The sequence below is a fragment of the Oncorhynchus kisutch genome, linkage group LG15 (assembly GCF_002021735.2).
Source record: "Oncorhynchus kisutch isolate 150728-3 linkage group LG15, Okis_V2, whole genome shotgun sequence".
Taxonomy (NCBI): Eukaryota; Metazoa; Chordata; class Actinopteri; order Salmoniformes; family Salmonidae; genus Oncorhynchus; species Oncorhynchus kisutch.
The window spans coordinates 85,734,405-85,757,830 of NC_034188.2; the positions used below are offsets into that span (position 1 = coordinate 85,734,405).

Consider the following 23,426-nt stretch of genomic DNA (forward strand, 5'->3'; position numbering starts at 1 on the left):
AGTAGCGGCAGGGTAGCCTAGTGGTTAGAGCGTTGGACTAGTAACCGAAAGGTTGCAAGTTCGAATCCCCGAGCTGACAAGGTACAAATCTGTCGTTCTGCCCCTGAACAGGCAGTTAACCCACTGTTCCCAGGCCGTCATTGAAAATAAGAATTTGTTCTTAACTGACTTGCCTGGTTAAATAAAGGTTAAAAAAAAAAAAAAAAAAAAAAAAAAAAAAAAAAAGGCATGGCTCTCAAGAGAAGACAGGCTATGTGCTCACTGCCCACAAAATTAGGTGGAAACTGAGCTGCACTTCCTAACCTCCTGCCCAATGTATGACCATATTAGAGAGACATATTTCCCTCAGATAACACAGATCCAGAAGGAATTCGAAAACAAATCCAATTTTGATAAACTCCCATATCTACTGGGTGAAATTCCACAGTGTGCCATCACAGCAGCAAGATTTGTGACCTGTTGCCACAAGAAAAGGGCAACCAGTGAAGAACAAACACCATTGTTAATACAACCCATATTTATTATTTATTTTCTCTTGTGTACTTTAACTATTTGTACATTGTAACAATGTACAAATAGTTATATATATATATATATATATATATATATATAATATGACATTTGTAATGTCTTTATTGTTTTGAAACTTCTGTATGTGTAATGTTTACTGTTCATTTTATATAGTTTGTTTATTTCACTTTTGTATATTATCAACCTCACTTGCTTTGGCAATGATAACACGTTTCCCATGCCAATAAAGCCCCTTGAATTGAATTGAGAGACAGAGAGAGACAGAGAGAGAGAGAGAGTGAGATACAGAGAGAGAAAGTAGAGAGGAGGGGGATAGAGAGAGAGAGAGATGGATAGAGAGAGAGAGAGAGATGGATAGAGAGCGAGAGAGGAACAGCTCCTGATTTTTTATAACTTTCTTGGCATGACTTCTCTCTCTCTCTCTCTCTCTCAGACCACTGACTCATTCAGCTCCCATTCCCCCCTCGTTCACAGTAGAAGCACCAAACAAGGTTTGAAAGAATGTTCACATCTAGTGGAATCTTAGGAAGTGCATTTCGACCCCAGAGACACTGTATACTCGATAGGCAAAGAGTTGAAAACTACAAACCTCAGATTTCCCTCTTCCTGGTTGGATTTTTTCGCAGGTTTTTGCCTGCCATATGAGTTCTGTTATACTCACAGACATCATTCAAACAGTTTTAGAAACTTCAGAGTATTGTCTATCCAAATCTACTAATTATATGCATATATATTAGCAACTGGGCCTGACTAGCAGGCAGTTTACTCTGGGCACCTTATTCATCCAAGCTACTCAATACTGCCCCCCAGCAATAACACGTTTTAATTAACTAACCTCCAGACGAGCTTCAATGACATACAACTCTCCTTCCAAGACTTCCAGCTGCTCTTAAATACAAGTTTAACTAAATGCATGCTCTTCAACCGATTGCTGCCCACACCTGCCCGCCCATCCAGCATCACCGCTCTGGACGGTTCTGACTTAGAATATGTGGACAACTACAAATACCTAGGTGTCTGGTTAGACTGTAAACTCTCCTTCCAGACTCACATTAAGCATCTCTAATCCAAAATTAAATCTAGAATCAGCTTCCTATTTCGCAAAAAAAGCATCCTTCACTCATGATGCAAAACATACCCTCGTAAAACGGACTATCCAACCGATCCTTGACTTCGGTGATGTCATTTACAAAATAACCTCCAAAACTTGACTCAGCAAATTTGATGCAGTCTATCACAGTGCCATCCGTTTTTTTACCAAACCCACATATACTACCCACCACTGCGACCTGTATGCTCTCGTTGGCTGGCCCTCGCTTTATATTCGTCGCCAAACCCACTGGCTCCAGTTCATCTATAAGTCTTCGCTAGGTAAAGCCCCGCCTTATCTCAGCTCACTGGTCACCATAGCAGCACCTAGTCATAGCAAGCGCTCCAGCAGGTATATTTCACTAGTCACCCCCAAAGCCAAATCTATCACTCCAATGTTTAATTGCAATATTGTAATTATTTCATCACTACTGCCGATTTATTGCCTTACCTCCCTTATCCTACCTCATTTGCACACATTGTACTGTATGTGCCTCTAAAGCAGTTCATGTTCCTCCACAAAATGTAGAATATGTGGTGGCACAAATACATACATGGGTTTCCAAAGCCCTCCAGCAACTCTGGAAATATGAGAACATACAGTGCATTCGGAAAGTATTCAGGCCCCTTGACTTTTTCAACGTTTTGTCGCATTCCAGCCATATTCTAACATGAGTAAATCGTTTTTCCCCCTCGTAAATCTACACACAATACCCCATAATGACAAAGCAAAAATCGTTTTTTAGAATGTATATATGTAGAATGTATGTATGTAGAATGTATATATGTAGAATGTATGTATGTAGAATGTATATATGTAGAATGTATGTATGTAGAATGTATATATGTAGAATGTATGTATGTAGAATGTATATATGTAGAATGTATGTATGTAGAATGTATGTATGTAGAATGTATGTATGTAGAATGTATGTATGTAGAATGTATATATGTAGAATGTATGTATGTAGAATGTATATATGTAGAATGTATGTATGTAGAATGTATATATGTAGAATGTATGTATGTAGAATGTATATATGTAGAATGTATGTATGTAGAATGTATATATGTAGAATTCTAATTTAAACTAAATTAAAAAAGCAAATATCACCTTTACAAGTATTCAGACCCTTTACTGAGTATTTTGTCGAAGCACCATTGGCAGCGATTACAGCCTTGAGTCTTCTGGGTGTGAAGAGAGAGTGATGGGGAGTGGAGAGGGTCCCACAGTGGGTAAACAGACAGTGGAATGTGCCTGTTTTCATTTTGGTATATGAAGAGGGACACACACTCATATGCACACACACAATCACACTCCCTGACACACTGACTGGGTGACGAAGGAATCATGTGTAGGGGGTCTGTAGGTTCTGTGTGACAGACTCAATACTAACTCTTACAGCATGTGTAGACACTACGTAAACTTTATTGTTCATATAGACGTGTTTCATTACGACACTTTATAAGAACACATACTAATATTAACAAAGTAATATAGTGAAGGTATAGCAGGAAATTCATGTTTACAAATAGAATGGACATTCCCATGTTGAAATGAATGTCAACAAGCCCTAAATCATGATGTGAGTATGTTTAAGTTAATATTTGGACATCATGCATTACTCGGTGGTTTCTAATTGGACATCATGTGTTTCTTGGTGGTTTCTAATTGGACATCATGTGTTTCTTGGTGTTTTCTAATTGGACATCATGTGTTTCTTGGTGGTTTCTATTTGGACATCATGTGTTTCTTGGTGTTTCTCTCTGGTCTCAGAAGGATGATGTAACACTTTGGAGCAAACAGACAGAACAGCAGCCCAAAGCTGGAGGCCAGGATGGCAAAGATCTCTACAGCTACTGTGTACTTCCCAGGAGAGCTGACGTAGGCAGGGATGAAGGAGATCCACACGGCACAGAAGATCAGCATGCTGAAGGTGATGAACTTGGCCTCGTTGAAGTTGTCTGGGAGTTTCCTGGCCAGGAAGGCTAAGAGGAGACAGAGGGAGGCCAGCAGGCCAATGTAGCCCAGCACCAGAGAGAAGCCGATCACAGAGCCCACCTCACACTCCAGGATGACCCTCGGGCCCCGACCCTCTCTTCCCCTCCTCTCAGCAGGTCGGGGTGGAGCTAAGGCCAGCCACAATACACAGATCAGCACCTGTTTAAGGGAACGGAGGTGGATGGAAAACTAGGTATCTAGTAAACAAATAATATGGTCAATGAAGGAAACAACTACATTCCCATAGAATACAGTAAAAACTAGATGTTCACCTGGATGAGTGTGCAGAGTGAGATACCCATCCTCTGCTGGGTGGGGCTGAAGTATCTCATCAGGTTCTCTCCAGGCAGAGTGGCCCTGAAGGCCACCAGCACCACCACAGTCCTGCTGAGCAGACAGGAGATGCAGAACACAAAGCTTATACCAAACAGGGTGTGTCTCAGCATGCACGTCCACGGGTTTGGCTGGCCAATGAAAACCAGCGCACACAGGAAGCAGAGCTTGAGCGACAGAAGGAGCAGGAAGCTGAGCTCAGAGTTGTTGGCTTTCACCTGGAACGAGACAGAGAAAGATATATTAGACTGAGTGATGTCAGAAATCAAATGACACAATCTCAACTCTGTCCAGTACCTCTATACATGATCATATGATTCAACTCACCAGGGCCGTGTGACGGTGGTAGAGGAAGGTGGCCAGGGCACCGGCTGTGAGTGTTGCCCCGGAAACTGAGATGACAGACAGGATGACGCCCATGGTGTCGCTGTAGGAGAGGAAGTCCACCAGCTGGGGGATGCAGGCCGTACGATCAGGGTTGGACCAGAACCGCTCTGGACACCTAATACACTCAACTGACCCTGATATAGAAGGAAGAAGAATGAGGAGCCCAAATCAGGAGCAATCAGGATTGAGGAAAAATATTAATTGGAATCAGAACTGTTGATAGACTACCTGTTGTGTTGCTGATCTCTCCCTCAGCACAGGACAGACAGTCAAAGCAGCACACAGGCCTCCCCTTCTGTACCGCATGCCTGGTACCAGGGGGACAGTCAGCACTGCATACAGACACAAGGACCTACCAGAGGGGGGAGAGGAAGAAGTTATCATCATCATCATTATCATTGCAATTATCATAATTATTTCACAGACAGGCAGGCTTGCTGGTCCCCTCTGGTGACTATGTCAGGAATATGAACACACAAATATCTCACATTCTGTATTATGCTCCCCCTGAGTGGCTCAGCATTCTAAGGCACTACATATCAGTGCAAGAGGCATCACTACAGTCCCTGGTTCGAATCCAAGCTGTATCAAATTCGGCCGTGATTCACACAAACACTCCACTCTGCCTCAATGACACCAAACTGAACAGTTCTCACCTCATCTCCGCTGCCCCCACCCCACACCACTTTATCCATGTCGATGTGAAACTGGTCGTCCGATCCCTCAGAGGACAGAAAATGTCCGACCTGGACAAACTCTGCCGTCCCCTCGGGGGTCACATGCCAGTTGATGATGTCATAAGAGGCAGGCGGATCACCATTCATGTCGAAGTGGAAAGATTCCCCCACAGGAGTACTGAAGTTCACTCCCTTCAGATAATGAACAATCTCAAATAGAAAAGGGCATTGTAACAGGATTAAGAGTTAGAACCAGTTGTGGCTTTTGTTCTTTAGAACTCAAACCTTACAAAGTGTTTTCACTGTATCCTGACTGGAAACATTAGTGTTCTTAACTTGAAAACAGATCCACATGTTATTCTCACCTGGCTGGGCTGAAGCTTCCTGATATCAGGGCACTGCCCACCATTAAAGACTCCGTCCCCTGGTCGACAGGCCATCATATCCTGTATGGCGTAGGCGATGGCGTACACAGCCTTGTACACATTGTAGCTGGCTCTCAGCTGAGACACGTCAGCATACTGGCTCTCCCCCTCACCTAGGATTGACACTTCATTTTACTGAGATAACATTGGGAATTTGGACAAAAACAGAAATGTAGGTGTAAGGTCTCCCTCACGTATGACCTCTGACCCCGTACACTGTTGCCGGGACGGCAGTGTCACGCTGAGGTCAACTCCCAGAGAACACCCAAACATCTCTTCCCACAAATCTCTCAGGAATGGGTCGGACTTTTGGTAGTCCCCGTCTGGATGGAGGCGTGTTAGGAAAGGCCCCAGGCCGGGAATATCAGCTTTCTTCAGGGCAAAACCGATTGTCCCGGCAAGAGAGGGCAGGTTTTTCGGGGAGGCGATAGTAGAGTAGGTGACCCAGGACTCTGAGGCAATCCACTGCTTATCTGTAATGTTCTGACGGACAACCTCTTCCATCAGGGCCTGGAGAATGAAATCGTTAAAAAGATCAAGATAGTCAAGATGAAAAGCATGATTATCAATTTGGAAATTATTGTGTCTATAAAGTGAATCAAGACACAAGGACACTGCTACAGCAGGGTTACAAATCATTAACAATACTCTGACTGGTAACTGCTCACCCCTGAATGACCCGTGAATCCTACAAATGCCACCACCACTCTGGCAGTAGATCCTCTGATGATGTCTGCAATGTGCCTGATCTTTCTCTTAGACGGTAACTTGGGGATGACCATCAGTGAGAGAAAGGGAAGAGTGTCAGAGAAAATCAGAGAGAGTGTTTCTATTAGATTAGAAGAGAGAGGGAGTCAGAGTGAAAGAGAGAGAGAAAAATTGAGTAAAAGAGAGAGTATACTGTCAGATCATCAGATTGAGGTCGTACTTTGGGGAGGACCTCGGAGTAAGCGACACACACCCCAGATCCCTGGAGCTCTTGGAGAAGCAGCTGAACCCCAAACTTGCCATAATCATCATCCTCTGACACTAGCCCTACCCACACCCAGCCCAGCTGACGCAGAAGCTTGGCCATGCCCCGAGCCTGGAAGGCGTCGCTGGGTACAGTACGGAAGAATGAGGGGTACCTCCAGGTGTCACTCAAACACGCACAGGTGGCAAAGTAACTCACCTGGGAGAGAAAAGAGTGAGAGAGAGAGGGCATGAAAGAGACAGTGAGAGACAGAGAGAGAGTGATAGTCATGGATAATTATAATTTGTAAGGTGCAGAGGGAGAAGGAAAGTAAACTTTAGAGAGAGAGAAATCTAGATAGAGATTGAAATGTAATCTCATCCCAACCTGTAATGCAACCCCTGCCTCACCATGGGTAAATCAAACGGCCCGAGGGTCTGTGCCACGACCATGGAGGCTGAGGAGTGGGCATCCCCGATGATGACGGGAACCTCAGGGGTAGTGCCACACTCTGTGCCCACCACGGAGGCCTCCTTGCCGCTCACCATGGCTAGGGCTGCCCCCAGGGTGATGCCCTCTGTCCGGCATGTGTCAGCAGCCAGGAACCCCAGGGTGAGGTTAGGCAGGAGGGCTTGGTCACGGTTAATCTCCTCCACAGCAAAGATCATAGTCTGGAGCCAGCGGTAAGCACGCTGTTTAAAACTGACAGACAGAAGAAAGGAAGAAACGGAGAGATATGAGGTAGCTGAATACACATTACCTTCAGGAGAAAACACAATGACAAAAAGCTGTTATCACACAAGCTGCGTACATTGTACAGGTAGAATCTTCCTTAATGCTCCTGAACTCCTGCTCTGGTAGAGGGGCTTCCACATGGATGGGGAACAAGCCCCCAATGACCACATCTCCTGCCCGATAAACACTGCCTGAGACGGGCTTAGCTGTTAGCCGACACGCCCCCTCTCCACCTCCATCCAGACCCCAGACAGACCCAGGAACATGGAGACAGTAGAGCAGCCACAGCCAGCCCCAGAGGCTCATCACCTGGAGAGAGACAAGGCCGAAGACTGGGAGAGTTCCGTCACCTGTTGGAGAGAGACCAAACCAAGAACTTGCAGACAGAACACTCTGTAGACATAAAGACATGAAGTGCTCAAAAAGTGCTTTCAATGAAGCGATACATCATACAACACAGACACCTGTTGTTTCAGAGTAACCAGACATGTGAAACAACAGTGATAGACACACAACACCTTGTTCTACCTCTGCCCTACCTGGCAACAGAAAACCTTATCCTGGTGAGACAGACAGATAGACAGACAAACAGACAGACAGAAAGAGAGAGAGAGAGGGGATGAGTGTCTGTCAGTCTGGTTTCTCCTGCAGAGAGTGTGAGAGTTAAAGAGGGAGAGGAAGAGGATAGAAGGGGAGCTGCTGATATAGGGAGAAATGAGCCCCCGGCTAAAAAACAAGCACACAGCTACCAGGGGGTGCTTGTAGGGAGGACGGGGCAGGAGGGGGTTAATTGGGACTTGTTATTGGAGGATAACTTGGGGAGCAGGTAATTGGGGGTAATTGGAGAAAGCCTGTGAGGGTGATGTTATTGAAGGTAATGTGTAGTACAGGAGATACAGTATCTGTTCTTCAACAACATCTGATGGATCCATTCAGACAATATTACATCATACTGTACTATAAATTACTTTATTAAGTAAAAAGTGAAATTCTGACTAAATGGATTAGAGATGAGAGAAAGAGAGAGAGAGAGAGAGAGAGAGAGAGAGAGAGAGAGAGAGAGACCACTTCTGTGAAAATTGGAACACACAAAACGAACAACAACACAGAGTTATCTATCCAAAATGGAGATGTATAGATAAACCAGCTAAGGTGCATCCTGTTTCCATTGATCATCTTTGAGATGTTCCTACATTTTGATTGCAGTTCACTTGTGGTAAAATCAATTAATTTAATGTGAATTGGAAAAGCACACACCTATCTATATAAGGTCCCACAGTTGACAGTGTATGTCAGAGCAAAAACCAAACCATGAGGTCAAAGGAATCGTCTGTAAAGCTCCGAGACAGGATTGTGTCGAGGCACAGATCTGGGAAAGGGTACCAAAATATTTCTGCAGCATTGAAATTCCCCAGGAACACAGTGGCCTCCATCATCCATAAATGAAAGCAGTTTGGAACTGTCAATACTCTTGCTAGAGCTGGCCACCCAGCCAAACTGAGAAATCGGGGGAGAAGGGCCTTGGCCAGGGAGGTGATCAAGAACCCAATGGTCACTCTGACAGAATTCTGGCGTTCCTCTGTGGAGATGGGAGAACCTTCCAAAAGGACAACCATCTCTGCAGCACCGCCAATCAGGCCTTTATGGTAGAGTGGCCAGATGGAAGCCACTCCTAAGTAAAAGGCTACACAACCGCACCGCATGGAGTTTGACAAAAGGCATCTAAAGGACTCTCAGACCATGAGAAGCAAGATTATCTGGTCTGATGAAATAAAGATTGAACTATTTAGGGTGAATGCCATGTGTCAAAATCTGGCACCATCCGTAGGGTGAAGAATGGTGTTGGCAGCATCGTGCTGTGGAGTTGTTTTTTAGCGGCGGGGACTGGGAGACTAGTCAGGATTGAGTGAAAGATGAACGGAGCAAAGTACAGAGAGATCCTTAATGAAAACCTGCTCCAGACCGCTCAGGACCTCAGATTGGGGCAAAGGTTTACCATCCAACAGGACAACAACCCTAAGAACACAGCCAAGACCACGCAGGAGTGGCTTGGGCCCAAGTGTCTGAATGTCCTTGAGTGGCCCAGCTAGACCCTGGACTTGAACCCGGTCGAACATCTCCTGAGAGACCTGAAAAAAGCTGTGCAGCGACCTTCCCCATCCAGCCTGTCTGAGCTTGAGGGGATCTGCAGAGAAGAATGGGAGAAACTCCCCAAATACAGGTGTGACACGCTTGTAGCGTCATGACCAAGAAGACTCCAGGCTGTAATCGCTGACAAAGGTGCTTCAATAGAGTACGGAGTTAAGGGTCTTAAGGGTCTGATTACTTACGTAAATGTGATATTGCCAGGGATTTTTTTTAAATGAATTTGCAAAAATTTCGAAGAACCTGTTTTGCTTTGTCATTTTGGGTATTTTGTGTAGACTGATTAGGGGGGGAAACTATTTTAGAATAAGTTTGTATTGTAACAAAATTCAAAGGGTCTGAATAATTTTCGAATGCACGGTATATCAACGAATTGGCAAGGGCACTAGAACAGTCTGCAGCATCCGGACTCACCCTACTAGAATCTGATGTCAAATGTCTACTGTTTGCTAATGATCTGGTGCTTCTGTCCCCAACCAAGAAGGGCCTACAGCTGCACCTAAATCTTCTGCAAATATTCTATGAGACCTGGGCCCTGACGGTAAATCTCAGTAAGACAAAAATAATGGTGTTCCAAAAAAGGTTAACTTTCCAGGACCACAAATACGAATTCCATCTAGACACCGTTGCCCCAAAGCACACAAAAAACTATACATACCTTGGCCTAAACATCACTGTCACAGGTAACTTCTGCAAAGCTGTGAAGGCAAGAAGGGCCTTCTAAACCATTAAAAGGAACATCAAATTCAACATACCACTTAGGATCTGGCAAAATAGACATGAATCACTAATAGAACCTGCTGCCCTTTATGCAGAGCAGACTTAGGGTGGCCACAGGAACGTAGGCGGGAGAGGAGGTCTGTTCCCGGTCCCACTCGCTCGTCCACGATTCCCACCTCGCCTCCGAGGAATACCGGAAGTTCCTGAAGTCTACATTGCCGGGAAGATCCAAAGTCACCTGAGTTCCCTCGGGAATCACAGAGGGCAGTCAACTCATCTCCTCTGGAGCCCATGCAACTTGGAAGGGCTAGATTGTCTCCTGTTGAAAACTTGCGCAGACTGAGCACCAAGAGCTGTCTGTATTGTGGTACTACAGAACACTACATATCTATCTGTCTATTAAAAGACCAGGCTCATCAGTAGGTACGAGTACGCTGGTGAGCTGTACGGGAAATATCCAATATCCCCTTACTCGTACCCCTCTTCATGCCATCCTGCTGTTGGGGGACCGCTCCAAATCTCTCCGGGTGCTCATTGACTCTGGGGCCGACGATAGTTTTATGGACTCTACCCTGGTGTCAGAGCTGGGTATCTCCACACAACCCCTTTTCATTCCCATGGACGTCACTGAAGCTGGATGGGTGCTCTATTGCCAGAGTTAACAGCAATATGGTTCCTATAAACCTGCGAGTGGCAGATAATTGACTGAAAATCTTTCTGCAGGCTATGGAAAAGCCTCGGATCTCTCTGTCGTTCCCGCGGAATTCCAAGACCTCCAGGAGGTTTTCAACAATGCTCTGCGCAATTGACCTTTTCCCGGGCACAACACCACCTTGGGGGCAAATTTGTTCCCTGTCAGGTCCGTAGACCAAGCGAGCGTGCGCTGCGATTAACTGGTGATGTCATTCCGACTGACCAACGCTCTCACAGTGTTCCAGGCCCTGGTTAAGGATGTGCTCCATTACAAGTTGAACCGATTCGTGTTTGTCTACATCGACAACATCCACATTTTTTCCTGGTCAGCACAAGAGCAAGTCCTCCACGTCCGACAGGTCCTCCAGTGAATTACATCACTCCACCATCTCCTTCCTAGGATACATCATCACTGCAGGAACTATTCAAATGAATAGTCTACTCAAATTCAGAGTGCTGCTGCAACGTTTTCTGGGGTTTGCTAATTTCCCGGGGCTTCGTCTGGGGTTACAGCACCCTGGCTTCCCCCCTCTCAGCACTCACCTCTCACAAGGTTCCTTTCACGTGTTCTCCAGCAGCTGTCCGGCGTTCTCTGACCTCAAGCATCGATTCACTACAGCTCCCATCATAATCCATTTATACCCGTCCCATCAGTTTGTGTTGGAGGTCGATGCCTCAGATGTCGGAGTGGGGGAGATCCTGTCCCAGTGTTCTGCCCAAGACCAAAAACGGTATCCCCTCGCCTTCCTTTCCCATTGTCAAAACCCAGCTGAGAGGAAGTATGAGGTGGGAAATCAACAGCTACATGTGGTTAAGATGTTGTTGGAGAAGTGGAGGCACTGGTTAGAGGTGGCGGAACATCCATTCTTAGTGTGGAATGACCATAAAAATCCTGCAATATCTCCGCACCGCCAAGCGCCTCATCTTAAAGCAGGCTTGATGGGCCCTGTTATTCACTTATTTTAATTTCACCATATCTTACCGCCCCAAGAATGTCAAATCTGATTTGCTCTCACGCCTGTATATCCCTGCTATGGTTGTCCCGGACTCTGCCCGTTCTCCATTCCTGGAATTGCTCTATAGACAGCAGAATACAAGCAGAGTCCCCCTGACAAAGCAGATACTGACTGTGGAGTTGTCCAGAGCCAAGAGCCGGTGTGGATAGTTCAGATGAAAGATCTTAAGGAAAACGAAACTGGTTATGAGGATTCTAACCTCTGGATAGAGTGGATTCAATATACGGATCAATAGCTTTTATTTATTTATTTATTTATTTTTTATTTCACCTTTATTTAACCAGGTAGGCTAGTTGAGAACACCTTTATTTAACCAGGTAGGCTAGTTGAGAACACCTTTATTTAACCAGGTAGGCTAGTTGAGAACACCTTTATTTAACCAGGTAGGCTAGTTGAGAACACCTTTATTTAACCAGGTAGGCTAGTTGAGAACACCTTTATTTAACCAGGTAGGCTAGTTGAGAACACCTTTATTTAACCAGGTAGGCTAGTTGAGAACACCTTTATTTAACCAGGTAGGCTAGTTGAGAACAAGTTCTCATTTGCAACTGCGACCTGGCCAAGATAAAGCATAGCAGTGTGAGCAGACAACAGAGTTACACATGGAGTTACACATGGAGTAAACAATTAACAAGTCAATAACACAGTAGAAACCAAAGGGGGAGTCTATATACAATGTGTGGAAAAGGCATGAGGAGGTAGGCGAATAATTACAATTTTGCAGATTAACACTGGAGTGATGAATGATCAGATGGTCATGTACAGGTAGAGATATTGGTGTGCAAAAGAGCAGAAAAGTAAATAAATAAAAACAGTATGGGGATGAGGTAGGTGAAAAAGGGTGGGCTATTTACCAATAGACTATGTACAGCTGCAGTGATCGGTTAGCTGCTCAGATAGCTGATGTTTGAAGTTGGTGAAGGAGATAAAAGTCTCCAACTTCAGCGATTTTTGCAATTCGTTCCAGTCACAGGCAGCAGAGTACTGGAACGAAAGGCGGCCAAATGAGGTGTTGGCTTTAGGGATGATCAGTGAGATACACCTGCTGGAGCGCGTGCTACGGATGGGTGTTGCCATCGTGACCAGTGAGCTGAGATAAGGCGGAGCTTTACCTAGCATGGACTTGTAGATGACCTGGAACCAGTGGGTCTGGCGACGAATATGTAGCGAGGGCCAGCCGACTAGCTAAAGAAGAATGCTATGTTTGTGCCACAGCAAACCTCAGTTGACAACCATCCCTTTTTGTCACGCCCTGGACTTAGTATTTTGGGTTTTCTTTATTATTTTGGTCAGGCCAGGGTGTGACATGGGGGATTTATGTGTCTTGTCTTGTCTAGGGGTTTATTAGATTTAAGTAGAGTTGTCTAGGAAAGTCTATGGTTGCCTAGAGTGGTTCTCAATCAGAGGCAGGTGTTTATCGTTGTCTCTGATTGGGAACCATATTTAGGCAGCCATATTCTTTGGCTATTTCGTGGGTGATTGTTCTTGTCTCTGTGTTTTGCACCAGTTAGGACTGTTTTCGGTTTGCCACGGTTTCTTGTTTTGTATATTGTTCACGTTATCATCTTTATTAAAGATGTTTATAAACAACCACGCTGCGTTTTGGTCCGCCTCTCCTTCACCAGAAGAAAACCATAACACTTTTCCATTAAATGGAATTAATTCACCTAAGGGAATGGCCTGTATGGTAAAGCTATTCATGGAAGCAGGAATGCCAGATAATAACAGTTGTATGGATTTGCACTATTTATATCCACATGTTCCTCTGAAATCTAAGCCTCCTCCTTTCACAGAGGCAAGGGAGACTGTTTACTGTTTGATTCAGTATAGTACTTCTGGGAAAAGGGACAGATAATGCAATGGGACAGATAATGTTACTTCTGATGCGACAAATGAGTGATTTGGCAGGCTGGTTGAGATCTGGGGATTTCAGTAAGATAAGGAGGCCCAGGGCTCACATCTGGTGGTGGTTGTGTGGGGGAATGACGTTATGGCCGATTATTACTGGCTAATTGGACAGGGATATGTGTAGTGGTACTTTTGAAAATGCCTTTCATACTCCTTCAACACCATGACATGATGTTGACTAAATGAGAGAAAAGAAGTACTCCGACTGGGTCTTTTGATGATAGAGTTTGTATTAATAACATTGTGGATCCAAGGGTGGCAGATGAGATCAAAGCTATAAATTAGATCCTGGCAGGATTAGAGTCAAGTATTTTTTTGGTGGTCCACTCTCAATGAGAATGTGGATTGGATCTATTATATCTATTAAAAATCCACAGCGCTTCACCAATTATATCAGAGATGTAATGAATGGCTTGGCAGAATAGAATAGTCTTGGATATATTTGCTGGCTGAAAAGGGTGGGAGTGTATGGAGGTAGTTTGGACACCGATGACACAGCGCCGGATGGATCAGTGACCAAGGCCTTGGCTGGTTTACACACCCTAGCTCACGAGTTGGCAGTGAACTCAGGGGTGAATACTTCTCTGACTAATTGGGTTGACAGTGTGTTTGGAAGATGGAAAAATGTTATGGTTACTGTGTTATGGGCTACCTTCACCTGTGTGACTGTGTTAGTTTTGTGCGGACGTGGTTGATTGCGTGTATGAAAGTTATCATTTCCAGGACTTTGGAGAAATCAATGACACTTCAAATGGTGATATATGGACCAATCCTAAGCTCTGACCAGTGGAATACAAAATACATGGCTCTGGACGTAATAGAAGATTCCGGATCCTTTCACTTGCGAGGAGACCATATTTGATGTTTTGGGAATTTAGATGTTTTCTTGTTTCAATGTATAGACTGTTTTTTCATGAAGATTGTAACGGAAAATCCTGATAAGAAGAGTTAAGATTCTGATGTAGGTTAGAACAGTCACTGAAGTTGATTGTGTGTACATACATGTATTGGGTTGTCTTATTCTTAGTTTCCTTTTAGTGTTTAATGATGGTATGAATTGTTTAGTCATTTTTAGGGTGGATTGTTAGAATTATTATGAATAAATGAATAAACAATATCCCCATTTCAAATAGAACTGTAACTGACTGTAACTGTTATATTATATCTGATTAACAATATGAGGTCATAAGAAGGGATTGTGTGACACGGACAAGGAGTAATTAAAGTTAATGAACACCATTACAACTAGGAAGAAACAAATGGGTTGTGGATTAAGTAAACAGATAAGGTAGTTAACCTATGGTTGAACCGACGAAACTGAGCTCTGGGGTGTTTTAGATAAGGAAGTGAGTGCATTCCTAGGTTTTCTGTTAATTAGAACTGTCAGCTAAGTGGTGATCGATAATGTTGAGGGGTCAAAAGTTAATTCAATTATGTTGTGTGAGCTGGGAGTGTGTTAGTAAGTTAGAATTAACTATTAACCTCACTTTATCCCGGTCGAGAGGAGGGGATTCTGTTAAGCAATGAATCACGTCATGTTATTGTATATAAACTGTTGCTCATGGTAACGTGGTAGCGCGCTCCGAGAATAAATTCTGTTACCTATTATTGAAATGGCTGGTCTCCTTCTATTTTATGCAAACAAGAATCTTACAAAATCTCATGAAATAGATTCAGGGTTGTTAATTAATGAAAACACATTGGCATAATTAAATTACAGTAACAGATGAGGTCAATATCCTTCCAGGATACCTGGGCCAGGTCAATTAGAAAGGCCTGCTCGCAGAAGTGTTTTAGGGAGCGTTTGACAGTGATGAGGGGTGGTCATTTGACCACGGATGCAGGCAATGAGGCAGTGATCACTGAGATCCTGATTGAAAACAGCAGAGGTGTATTTGGAGGGCAAGTTGGTCAGAATAATATCTATGAGGGTGCCCATGTTTACAGATTTAAGGTTGTACCTGGTGGTTTCCTTGATAATTTGTGTGAGATTGAGGGCATCTAGCTTAGATTGTAGGACTGCTGGGGTGTTAAGCATATCCCTGTTGAGGTCACCTAATAGAACGAACTCTGAAGATAGATGGGGAGCAATCAATTCACATATGGTGTCCAGGGCACAGCTGAGAGCTGAGTGGGGGTCTATAACAGGCAGCAACAGTGAGAGACTTATTTCTGGAGAGATTCGTTTTTTTAATTAGACGCTCGAACTGTTTGGGCATAGACCTGGAAAGTATGACAGAACTTTGCAAGCTATCTCTGCAGTAGATTGCAACTCCTCCCCCTTTTGCAGTTCTATCTTGATGGAAAATGTTGTAGTTGGTTATGGAAATCTCTGAATTTTTGGTGGCCTTCCTAAGCCAGGATTCAGACACGGCTAGGACATCAGGGTTGGCGGAGTGTGCTAAAGCAGTGAGTAAAACAAACTTAGGGAGGAGGCTTCTGATGTTAACATGCATGAAACAAGGCTTTTTTGATTACAGAAGTCAACAAATGAAAGTGCCTGGGGACACACAGGGCCTGGGTTAGCCTCCACATCACCCGAGGAACAGAGGAGGAGTAGGATGAGGGTATAGCTAAAGGCTAGCAAAACTGGTCGTCTAGTGCATTGAGAACAGAGAAAAAAAGGAGCAGATTTCTGGTGTGGTAGAATAGATTCAGGGCATAATGTACAGGGGAATGGTGGGGTGTGGGTACAGTGGAGGTAAGCCCGGGCACTGAGTGATGATAAGAGAGGTTGCATCTCTGGACACACTGATTATACTGGGTGAGGTCACCGCATGTGTGGGAGGTGGTCCAAAGGATGTATCTACGGCATGTACAGTGGGACTAGGGGCTCCGCGGTAAACTAAAACAATGATAATTACCCTAAACAACAGTATACAAGGCATATTAACATTTGAGAGAGACATAAAGTGAGGTATAAAGCAATCACAGGTGTTGATTGGGAGAGCTAGCTAGGCAACAAGCCTTGATGACAGCTTTGCACACTCTTGGCATTCTCTCAACCAGCTTCATGAGGTAGTCACCTGGAATGCATTTCAATTAAAAGGTGTGCCTTTTTAAATGTCTTTTCTTCTTAAAGCGCTTGAGCCAATCAGTTGTGTTGTGACAAGGGAGGGGTGGTATACAGAAGATAGCCCTATTTGGTAAAAGAATAAGTCCATATAATGGCAAGAACAGCTCAAATAAGCAAAGAGAAACGACAGTCCATCACGCTACTATCTCATTTCGACAATTTCGAGTGAAATTGCAGAGCACCAAATTAAAATTAAATTACTCATGTCATTTCATGACATCACAAGTGCAATACATCAAAATAAAGCTTAACTTCTTGTTAATCCAGCCGCCGTGTCAGATTTCAAAAAGGCTTTACGGTGGAAGCAAACCATGCGATTATCTGAGGACAACGCCCTGCACACAAATGCATAACAAATCATTTTCAACCAGGGAGTTGCGACACGAAAGTCAGAAGTTGGCACTCCAAAATCAAATCAAATCAAATTGTATTTGTCACATACACATGGTTAGCAGATGTTAATGCGAGTGTAGCGAAATGCTTGTGCTTCTAGTTCCGACAATGCAGTAATAACCAACAAGTAATCAAACTAACAATTCCCCAAAACTACTGTCTTATACACAGTGTAAGGGGATAAAGAACATGTACATAAGGATATATGAATGAGTGATGGTACAGAGCAGCATAGGCAAGATACAGTAGATGGTATCGAGTATAGTATAACATATGAGATGAGTATGTAAACAAAGTGGCATAGTTAAAGTGGCTAGTGATACATGTATTACATAAGGATGCAGTCGATGATATAGAGTACAGTATATACATATGCATATGAGATGAATAATGTAGGGTAAGTAACATTATATAAGGTAGCATTGTTTAAAGTGGCTAGTGATATATTTACATAATTTCCCATCAATTCCCATTATTAAAGTGGCTGGAGTTGAGTCAGTGTCATTGACAGTGTGTTGGCAGCAGCCACTCAATGTTAGTGGTGGCTGTTTAACAGTCTGATGGCCTTGAGATAGAAGCTGTTTTTCAGTCTCTCGGTCCCAGCTTTGATGCACCTGTACTGACCTCGCCTTCTGGATGACAGCGGGGTGAACAGGCAGTGGCTCGGGTGGTTGTTGTCCTTGATGATCTTTATGGCCTTCCTGTAGCATCGGTGGTGTAGGTGTCCTGGAGGGCAGGTAGTTTGCCCCCGGTGATGCGTTGTGCAGACCTCACTACCCTCTGGAGAGCCTTACGGTTGAGGGCGGTGCAGTTGCCATACCAGGCGGTGATACAGCCCGCCAGGATGCTCTCGATTGTGCATCTGTAGAAGTTTGTGAGTGCTTTTGGTGACAAGCCGAATTTCTTAAGCCTCCTGAGGTTGAAGAGGCGCTGCTGCACCTGCTTCACGATGCTGTCTGTGTGAGTGGACCAATTCAGTTTGTCTGTGATGTGTATGCCGAGGAACTTAAAACTTGCTACCCTCTCCACTACTGTTCCATCGATGTGGATAGGGGGGTGTTCCCTCTGCTGTTTCCTGAAGTCCACAATCATCTCCTTAGTTTTGTTGACGTTGAGTGTGAGGTTATTTTCCTGACACCACACTCCGAGGGCCCTCACCTCCTCCCTGTAGGCCGTCTCGTCGTTGTTGGTAATCAAGCCTACCACTGTTGTGTCGTCCGCAAACTTGATGATTGAGTTGGAGGCGTGCGTGGCCACGCAGTCGTGGGTGAACAGGGAGTACAGGAGAGGGCTCAGAACGCACCCTTGTGGGGCCCCAGTGTTGAGGATCAGCGGGGAGGAGATGTTGTTGCCTACCCTCACCACCTGGGGGCGGCCCGTCAGGAAGTCCAGTACCCAGTTGCACAGGGCGGGGTCGAGACCCAGGGTCTCGAGCTTGATGACGAGCTTGGAGGGTATTATGGTGTTGAATGCCGAGCTGTAGTCGATGAACAGCATTCTCACATAGGTATTCCTCTTGTCCAGATGGGTTAGGGCAGTGTGCAGTGTGGTTGAGATTGCATCGTCTGTGGATCTATTTGGGCGGTAAGCAAATTGGAGTGGGTCTAGGGTGTCAGGTAGGGTGGAGGTGATATGGTCCTTGACTAGTCTCTCAAAGCACTTCATGATGACGGATGTGAGTGCTACGGGGCGGTAGTCGTTTAGCTCAGTTACCTTAGCTTTCTTGGGAACAGGAACAATGGTGGCCCTCTTGAAGCATGTGGGAACAGCAGACTGGTATAGGGATTGATTGAATATGTCCGTAAACACACCGGCCAGCTGGTCTGCGCATGCTCTGAGGGCGCGGCTGGGGATGCCATCTGGGCCTGCAGCCTTGCGAGGGTTAACACGTTTAAATGTCTTACTCACCTCGGCTGCAGTGAAGGAGAGACCGCATGTTTTCGTTGCAGGCCGTGTCAGTGGCACAGTATTGTCCTCATGGCGGGCAAAAAAGTTATTAGTCTGCCTGGGAGCAAGACATCCTGGTCCGTGACTGGGCTGGATTTCTTCCTGTAGTCCGAGATTGACTGTAGACCCTGCCACATGCCTCTTGTGTCTGAGCCGTTGAATTGAGATTCTACTTTGTCTCTGTACTGGCGCTTAGCTTGTTTGATAGCCTTGCGGAGGGAATAGCTGCACTGTTTGTATTCGGTCATGTTACCAGACACCTTGCACTGATTAAAAGCAGTGGTTCGTGCTTTCAGTTTCACACGAATGCTGCCATCAATCCACGGTTTCTGGTTAGGGAATGTTTTAATCGTTGCTATGGGAACGACATCTTCAACGCACGTTCTAATGAACTCGCACACCGAATCAGCGTATTCGTCAATGTTGTTATCTGACGCAATACGAAACATGTCCCAGTCCACGTGATGGAAGCAGTCTTGGAGTGTGGAGTCAGCTTGGTCGGACCAGCGTTGGACAGACCTCAGCGTGGGAGCCTCTTGTTTTAGTTTCTGTCTGTAGGCAGGGATCAACAAAATGGAGTCGTGGTCAGCTTTTCCGAAAGGGGGGCGGGGCAGGGCCTTATATGCGTCGCGGAAGTTAGAGTAACAATGATCCAAGGTCTTTCCACCCCTGGTTGCGCAATCGATATGCTGATAAAATTTAGGGAGTCTTGTTTTCAGATTAGCCTTGTTAAAATCCCCAGTTACATTACAAATGGTCCTTGTTCGATAATGTCCTTCTTTATATCCATAAAAACTCAGTTTAGCTAGCGCGCTTCAGTCAATAATCATCACAGTTTCCCTCCTTCAAAATGCATACAAAATGAATCCCAAATGTTACCAATAAACTTATCCAAACAAGTCAATCAACGTTTATAATCAAACAATAGGTACCCTAATACGCAAATAAACGCTAAAATTTAAGACGGAGAATCGTTATTGTCTTTAACGGAGAAAAATACCAAAGAACACGCTCTCATTCACACGCTTGGAAACACTACAGCCAAAATGGGAGCCACCTTTTTCCAAAAACCAGCCTAAAACTCTTTCTAAAGACTGTTGACATCTAGTGGAAGCCCTAGGAACTGCAATGGGGCATGATTTCGCCATATTATAAAAGTGCCAGCCATTGAAATCAGTGGTCAGATGATTTTTTGGGGGTGGGTGGTTTGTCCTCAGAGTTTCGCCTGCCATTTCAGTTCTGTTATACTCACAGACATTATCTTAACAGTTTTGGAAACATTAGAGGGTTTTCTATCCAAATCTATCAATTATATGCATATCCTAGCTTCTGGGCCTGAGTAGCAGGCAGTTTACTTTGGGCATGCTTTTCATCCGGACGTCAAAATACCGCCTCCTATCACAAATCATTTAAAACATGAAGGTCTTCAAGTGCAGTTGCAAAAACCATCAAGCACTATGATGAAACTGGATCGCATGAGAACTGCCACAGGACAGGAAGACTCAGAGTTACCTCTGCTGCAGAGGGTAAGTTCATTAGAGTTACCAGCCTCAGAAATTGCAGCCAAATAAATGCTTCACAGAGTTTGTTACAGACGAATCTCAACATCAAGTGTTTAGAGGAGACTGTGTGAATCAGGCAATTCACTGTCGAATTACGAAGAAACCACTACTAATTGACACCAATAATAAGAAGAGACTTGCTTAGGCAAAGGAACACAAGCAATGGACATTAGACCAGTGGAAATCTGTCCTTTTGTCTGATGAGACCAAATTTGAGATTTTTGGTTCCAACCGCGGTGTCTTTGTGAGACGCAGCGTAGGTGAACGGATGACCTCCGCATGTGTGGTTCCCACGGTGAAGTATGGAGGAGGTGGATGGTGTGGGGTGCTTTGCTGGTGACACTGTCTGTAATTTATTTACAATTCAAGGCACACTTAACCAGCATGGCTACCAGAGCAAATCAAATCCAATTTTATTTGTCACATACACATGGTTAGCCAATGTTAATGCCAGTGTAACGAAATGCTTGTATTTTGCAACCAAATGACATCCTATCTGGTTTACTCTTAGTGGGACTATCATTGGTTTTTCAACAGAACAATGACTCAACACACCTTCAGGCTGTGTAAGGGCTATTTAACCAAGAAGGAGGGTAATGGAATGCTGCATCAGATGACCTGAACTGCACAATCACCTAACCTCAACCCAATTGAGCTGCTTTGGGATGAGTTGGACTGCAAAGTGAAGGAAAAGCAGCCAACAAGTGCTCAGCATATGTGGGAACTCCTTCAAGACTGTTGGAAAGCATTTCAGGTGAAGCTGGTTGAGAGAATGCCAAGAGTGTGCAAAGGCAAAGGGTGGCTACTTTGAAGAATCTAAAATCTAAAATGTTTTGATGTGTTTAACACTTTTGTGGTTACTACATGACTCCATATGTGTTATGACTCCATATGTGTTATTTCATGGTTTCATTTCTTCACTATTATTCTACAATGTAGAAAATAGTCAAAAGAAATAAGAAAAACTCTTGAATGAGCAGGTGTCCAAACGTTTTACTGTGACTGTATACTGTATATTTAGTTAAATATTTCGCTTGTGTGTGTGTGTGTGTGTGTGTGTGTGTGTGTGTGTGTGTGTGTGTGTGTGTGTGTGTGTGTGTGTGTGTGTGTGTGTGCGTGCGTGCGTGCGTGTGTGTGTAGAAGTCTTGTACTGCACCAAAAGGATTGGGGTGTTGGAAAGGTGAATTGTGAAAGGCAGGGGTCATTCCCCCATGCCCTTCTCCTCTCATCCTCCTCTTCTCATCCCCCTCTCCCGTATGCCCTACTCATCTCCTCTTCACACCCCCTCTCCTCTATGTCCTCCTCTTCTCCTCTCCACACCCCAACTCCCCTATGTCCTCCTCTTCTCCTCTTCACACCCCCTCTCCCCTATGTCCTCCTCTTCTCCTCTTCACACCCACCCCCTCTCCCATATGTCCTCCTCTTATCCTCTGCACACCCCCTCTCCCGTATGTCCTCCTCTTCTCCTCTGCACACCCCCTCTCCCCTATGTCCTCCTCTTCTCCTCTTCTCACCCCCTCTCCCCAATGTCCTCCTCTTCTCCTCTGCACACCCACCCCCTCTTCCCTATGTCCTCATCTTCTCCTCTGCACACCCCCTCTCCCCTATGTCCTCCTCTTCTCCTCTTCTCACCTCCTCTCCCCTATGCCCTCCTCTTCTCCTCTTCCTACCCCCTCTCCCATATGTCCTCCTCTTCACACCCCCTCTCCCCTATGTCCTCCTCTTCTCCTCTGCACACCCCCTCTCCCCTATGTCCTCCTCTTCTCCTCTGCACACCCCCTCTCCCCTATGTCCTCCTCTTCTCACCCCCTCTCCCCTATGCCCTCCTCTTCACACCCCCTCTCCCCTATGTCCTCCTCTTCTCCTCTTCTCACCCCCTCTCCCCTATGCCCTCCTCTTCTCACCCCCTCTCCCCTATGTCCTCCTCTTCTCCTCTGCACACCCCCTCTCCGCTGTCCTCCTCTTCTCCTCTGAACACCCCCTCTCCCCTATGTCCTCCTCTTCTCACCCCCTCTCCCCTATGCCCTCCTCTTCACACCCCCTCTCCCCTATGTCCTCCTCTTCTCCTCTTCACACCCCCTCTCCCCTATGTCCTCCTCTTCTCCTCTTCACACCCCCTCTCCCCTATGCCCTCCCCTTCACACCCCCTCTCCCCTATGTCCTCCTCTTCTCACCCCCTCTCCCCTATGTACTCCTCTTCTCCTCTTCACACACCCTCTCCCCTATGTCCTCCTCTTCTCCTCTTCTCATCACCCTCTCCCCTATGTCCTCCTCTTCTCACCCCCTCTCCCCTATGTCCTCCTCTTCTCACCCCCTCTCCCCTATGCCCTCCTCTTCACACCCCCTCTCCCCTATGTCCTCCTCTTCTCCTCTTCACACCCCCTCTCCCCTATGTCCTCCTCTTCTCCTCTTCTCCTCTGCACACCCCCTCTCCCCTATGTCCTCCTCTTCTCCTCTTCACACCCCCTCTCCCCTATGTCCTCCTCTTCACACCCCCTCTCCCCTATGTCCTCATCTTCTCCTCTTCTCACCCCCTCTCCCCTATGTCCTCATCTTCTCCTCTTCTCACCCCCTCTCCCCTATGTCCTCCTCTTCACACCCCCTCTCCCCATGTCCTCCTCTTCTCCTCTGCACACCCCCTCTCCCCTATGTCCTCCTCTTCTCCTCTTCTCACCCCCCCTATCTCCTCCTCTTCTCCTCTTCACACCCACTCTCCCCTATGCCATCCCTTTCACACCCCCTCTCCCCTATGTCCTCCTCTTCTCACCCCCTCTCCCCTATGTACTCCTCTTCTCCTCTTCACACACCCTCTCCCCTATGACCTCCTCTTCTCCT

The 23,426-nt window shown here is 45.5% G+C and overlaps 1 protein-coding gene across 1 annotated transcript in view; it reads right to left on the reverse strand.

The window, feature by feature from the left end:
• Window positions 1–3,029: 3,029 nt before the first annotated feature.
• The window catches only part of LOC109905886 (extracellular calcium-sensing receptor-like), a 31,121-nt gene continuing 10,724 nt past the window's right edge, over window positions 3,030–23,426 (reverse strand). The window contains exons 2-12 of the mRNA XM_020503539.2: window positions 7,208–7,481; window positions 6,807–7,098; window positions 6,373–6,615; window positions 6,113–6,211; window positions 5,639–5,954; window positions 5,385–5,557; window positions 4,999–5,229; window positions 4,571–4,694; window positions 4,283–4,476; window positions 3,895–4,173; window positions 3,030–3,781 (exon numbers count right to left, since the gene is read on the reverse strand). Coding sequence (XP_020359128.2) covers window positions 3,353–3,781; window positions 3,895–4,173; window positions 4,283–4,476; window positions 4,571–4,694; window positions 4,999–5,229; window positions 5,385–5,557; window positions 5,639–5,954; window positions 6,113–6,211; window positions 6,373–6,615; window positions 6,807–7,098; window positions 7,208–7,481 — 2,654 coding nt within the window. The 3' untranslated portion in view covers window positions 3,030–3,352. The remainder of the gene's footprint in view (window positions 3,782–3,894; window positions 4,174–4,282; window positions 4,477–4,570; window positions 4,695–4,998; window positions 5,230–5,384; window positions 5,558–5,638; window positions 5,955–6,112; window positions 6,212–6,372; window positions 6,616–6,806; window positions 7,099–7,207; window positions 7,482–23,426) is intronic.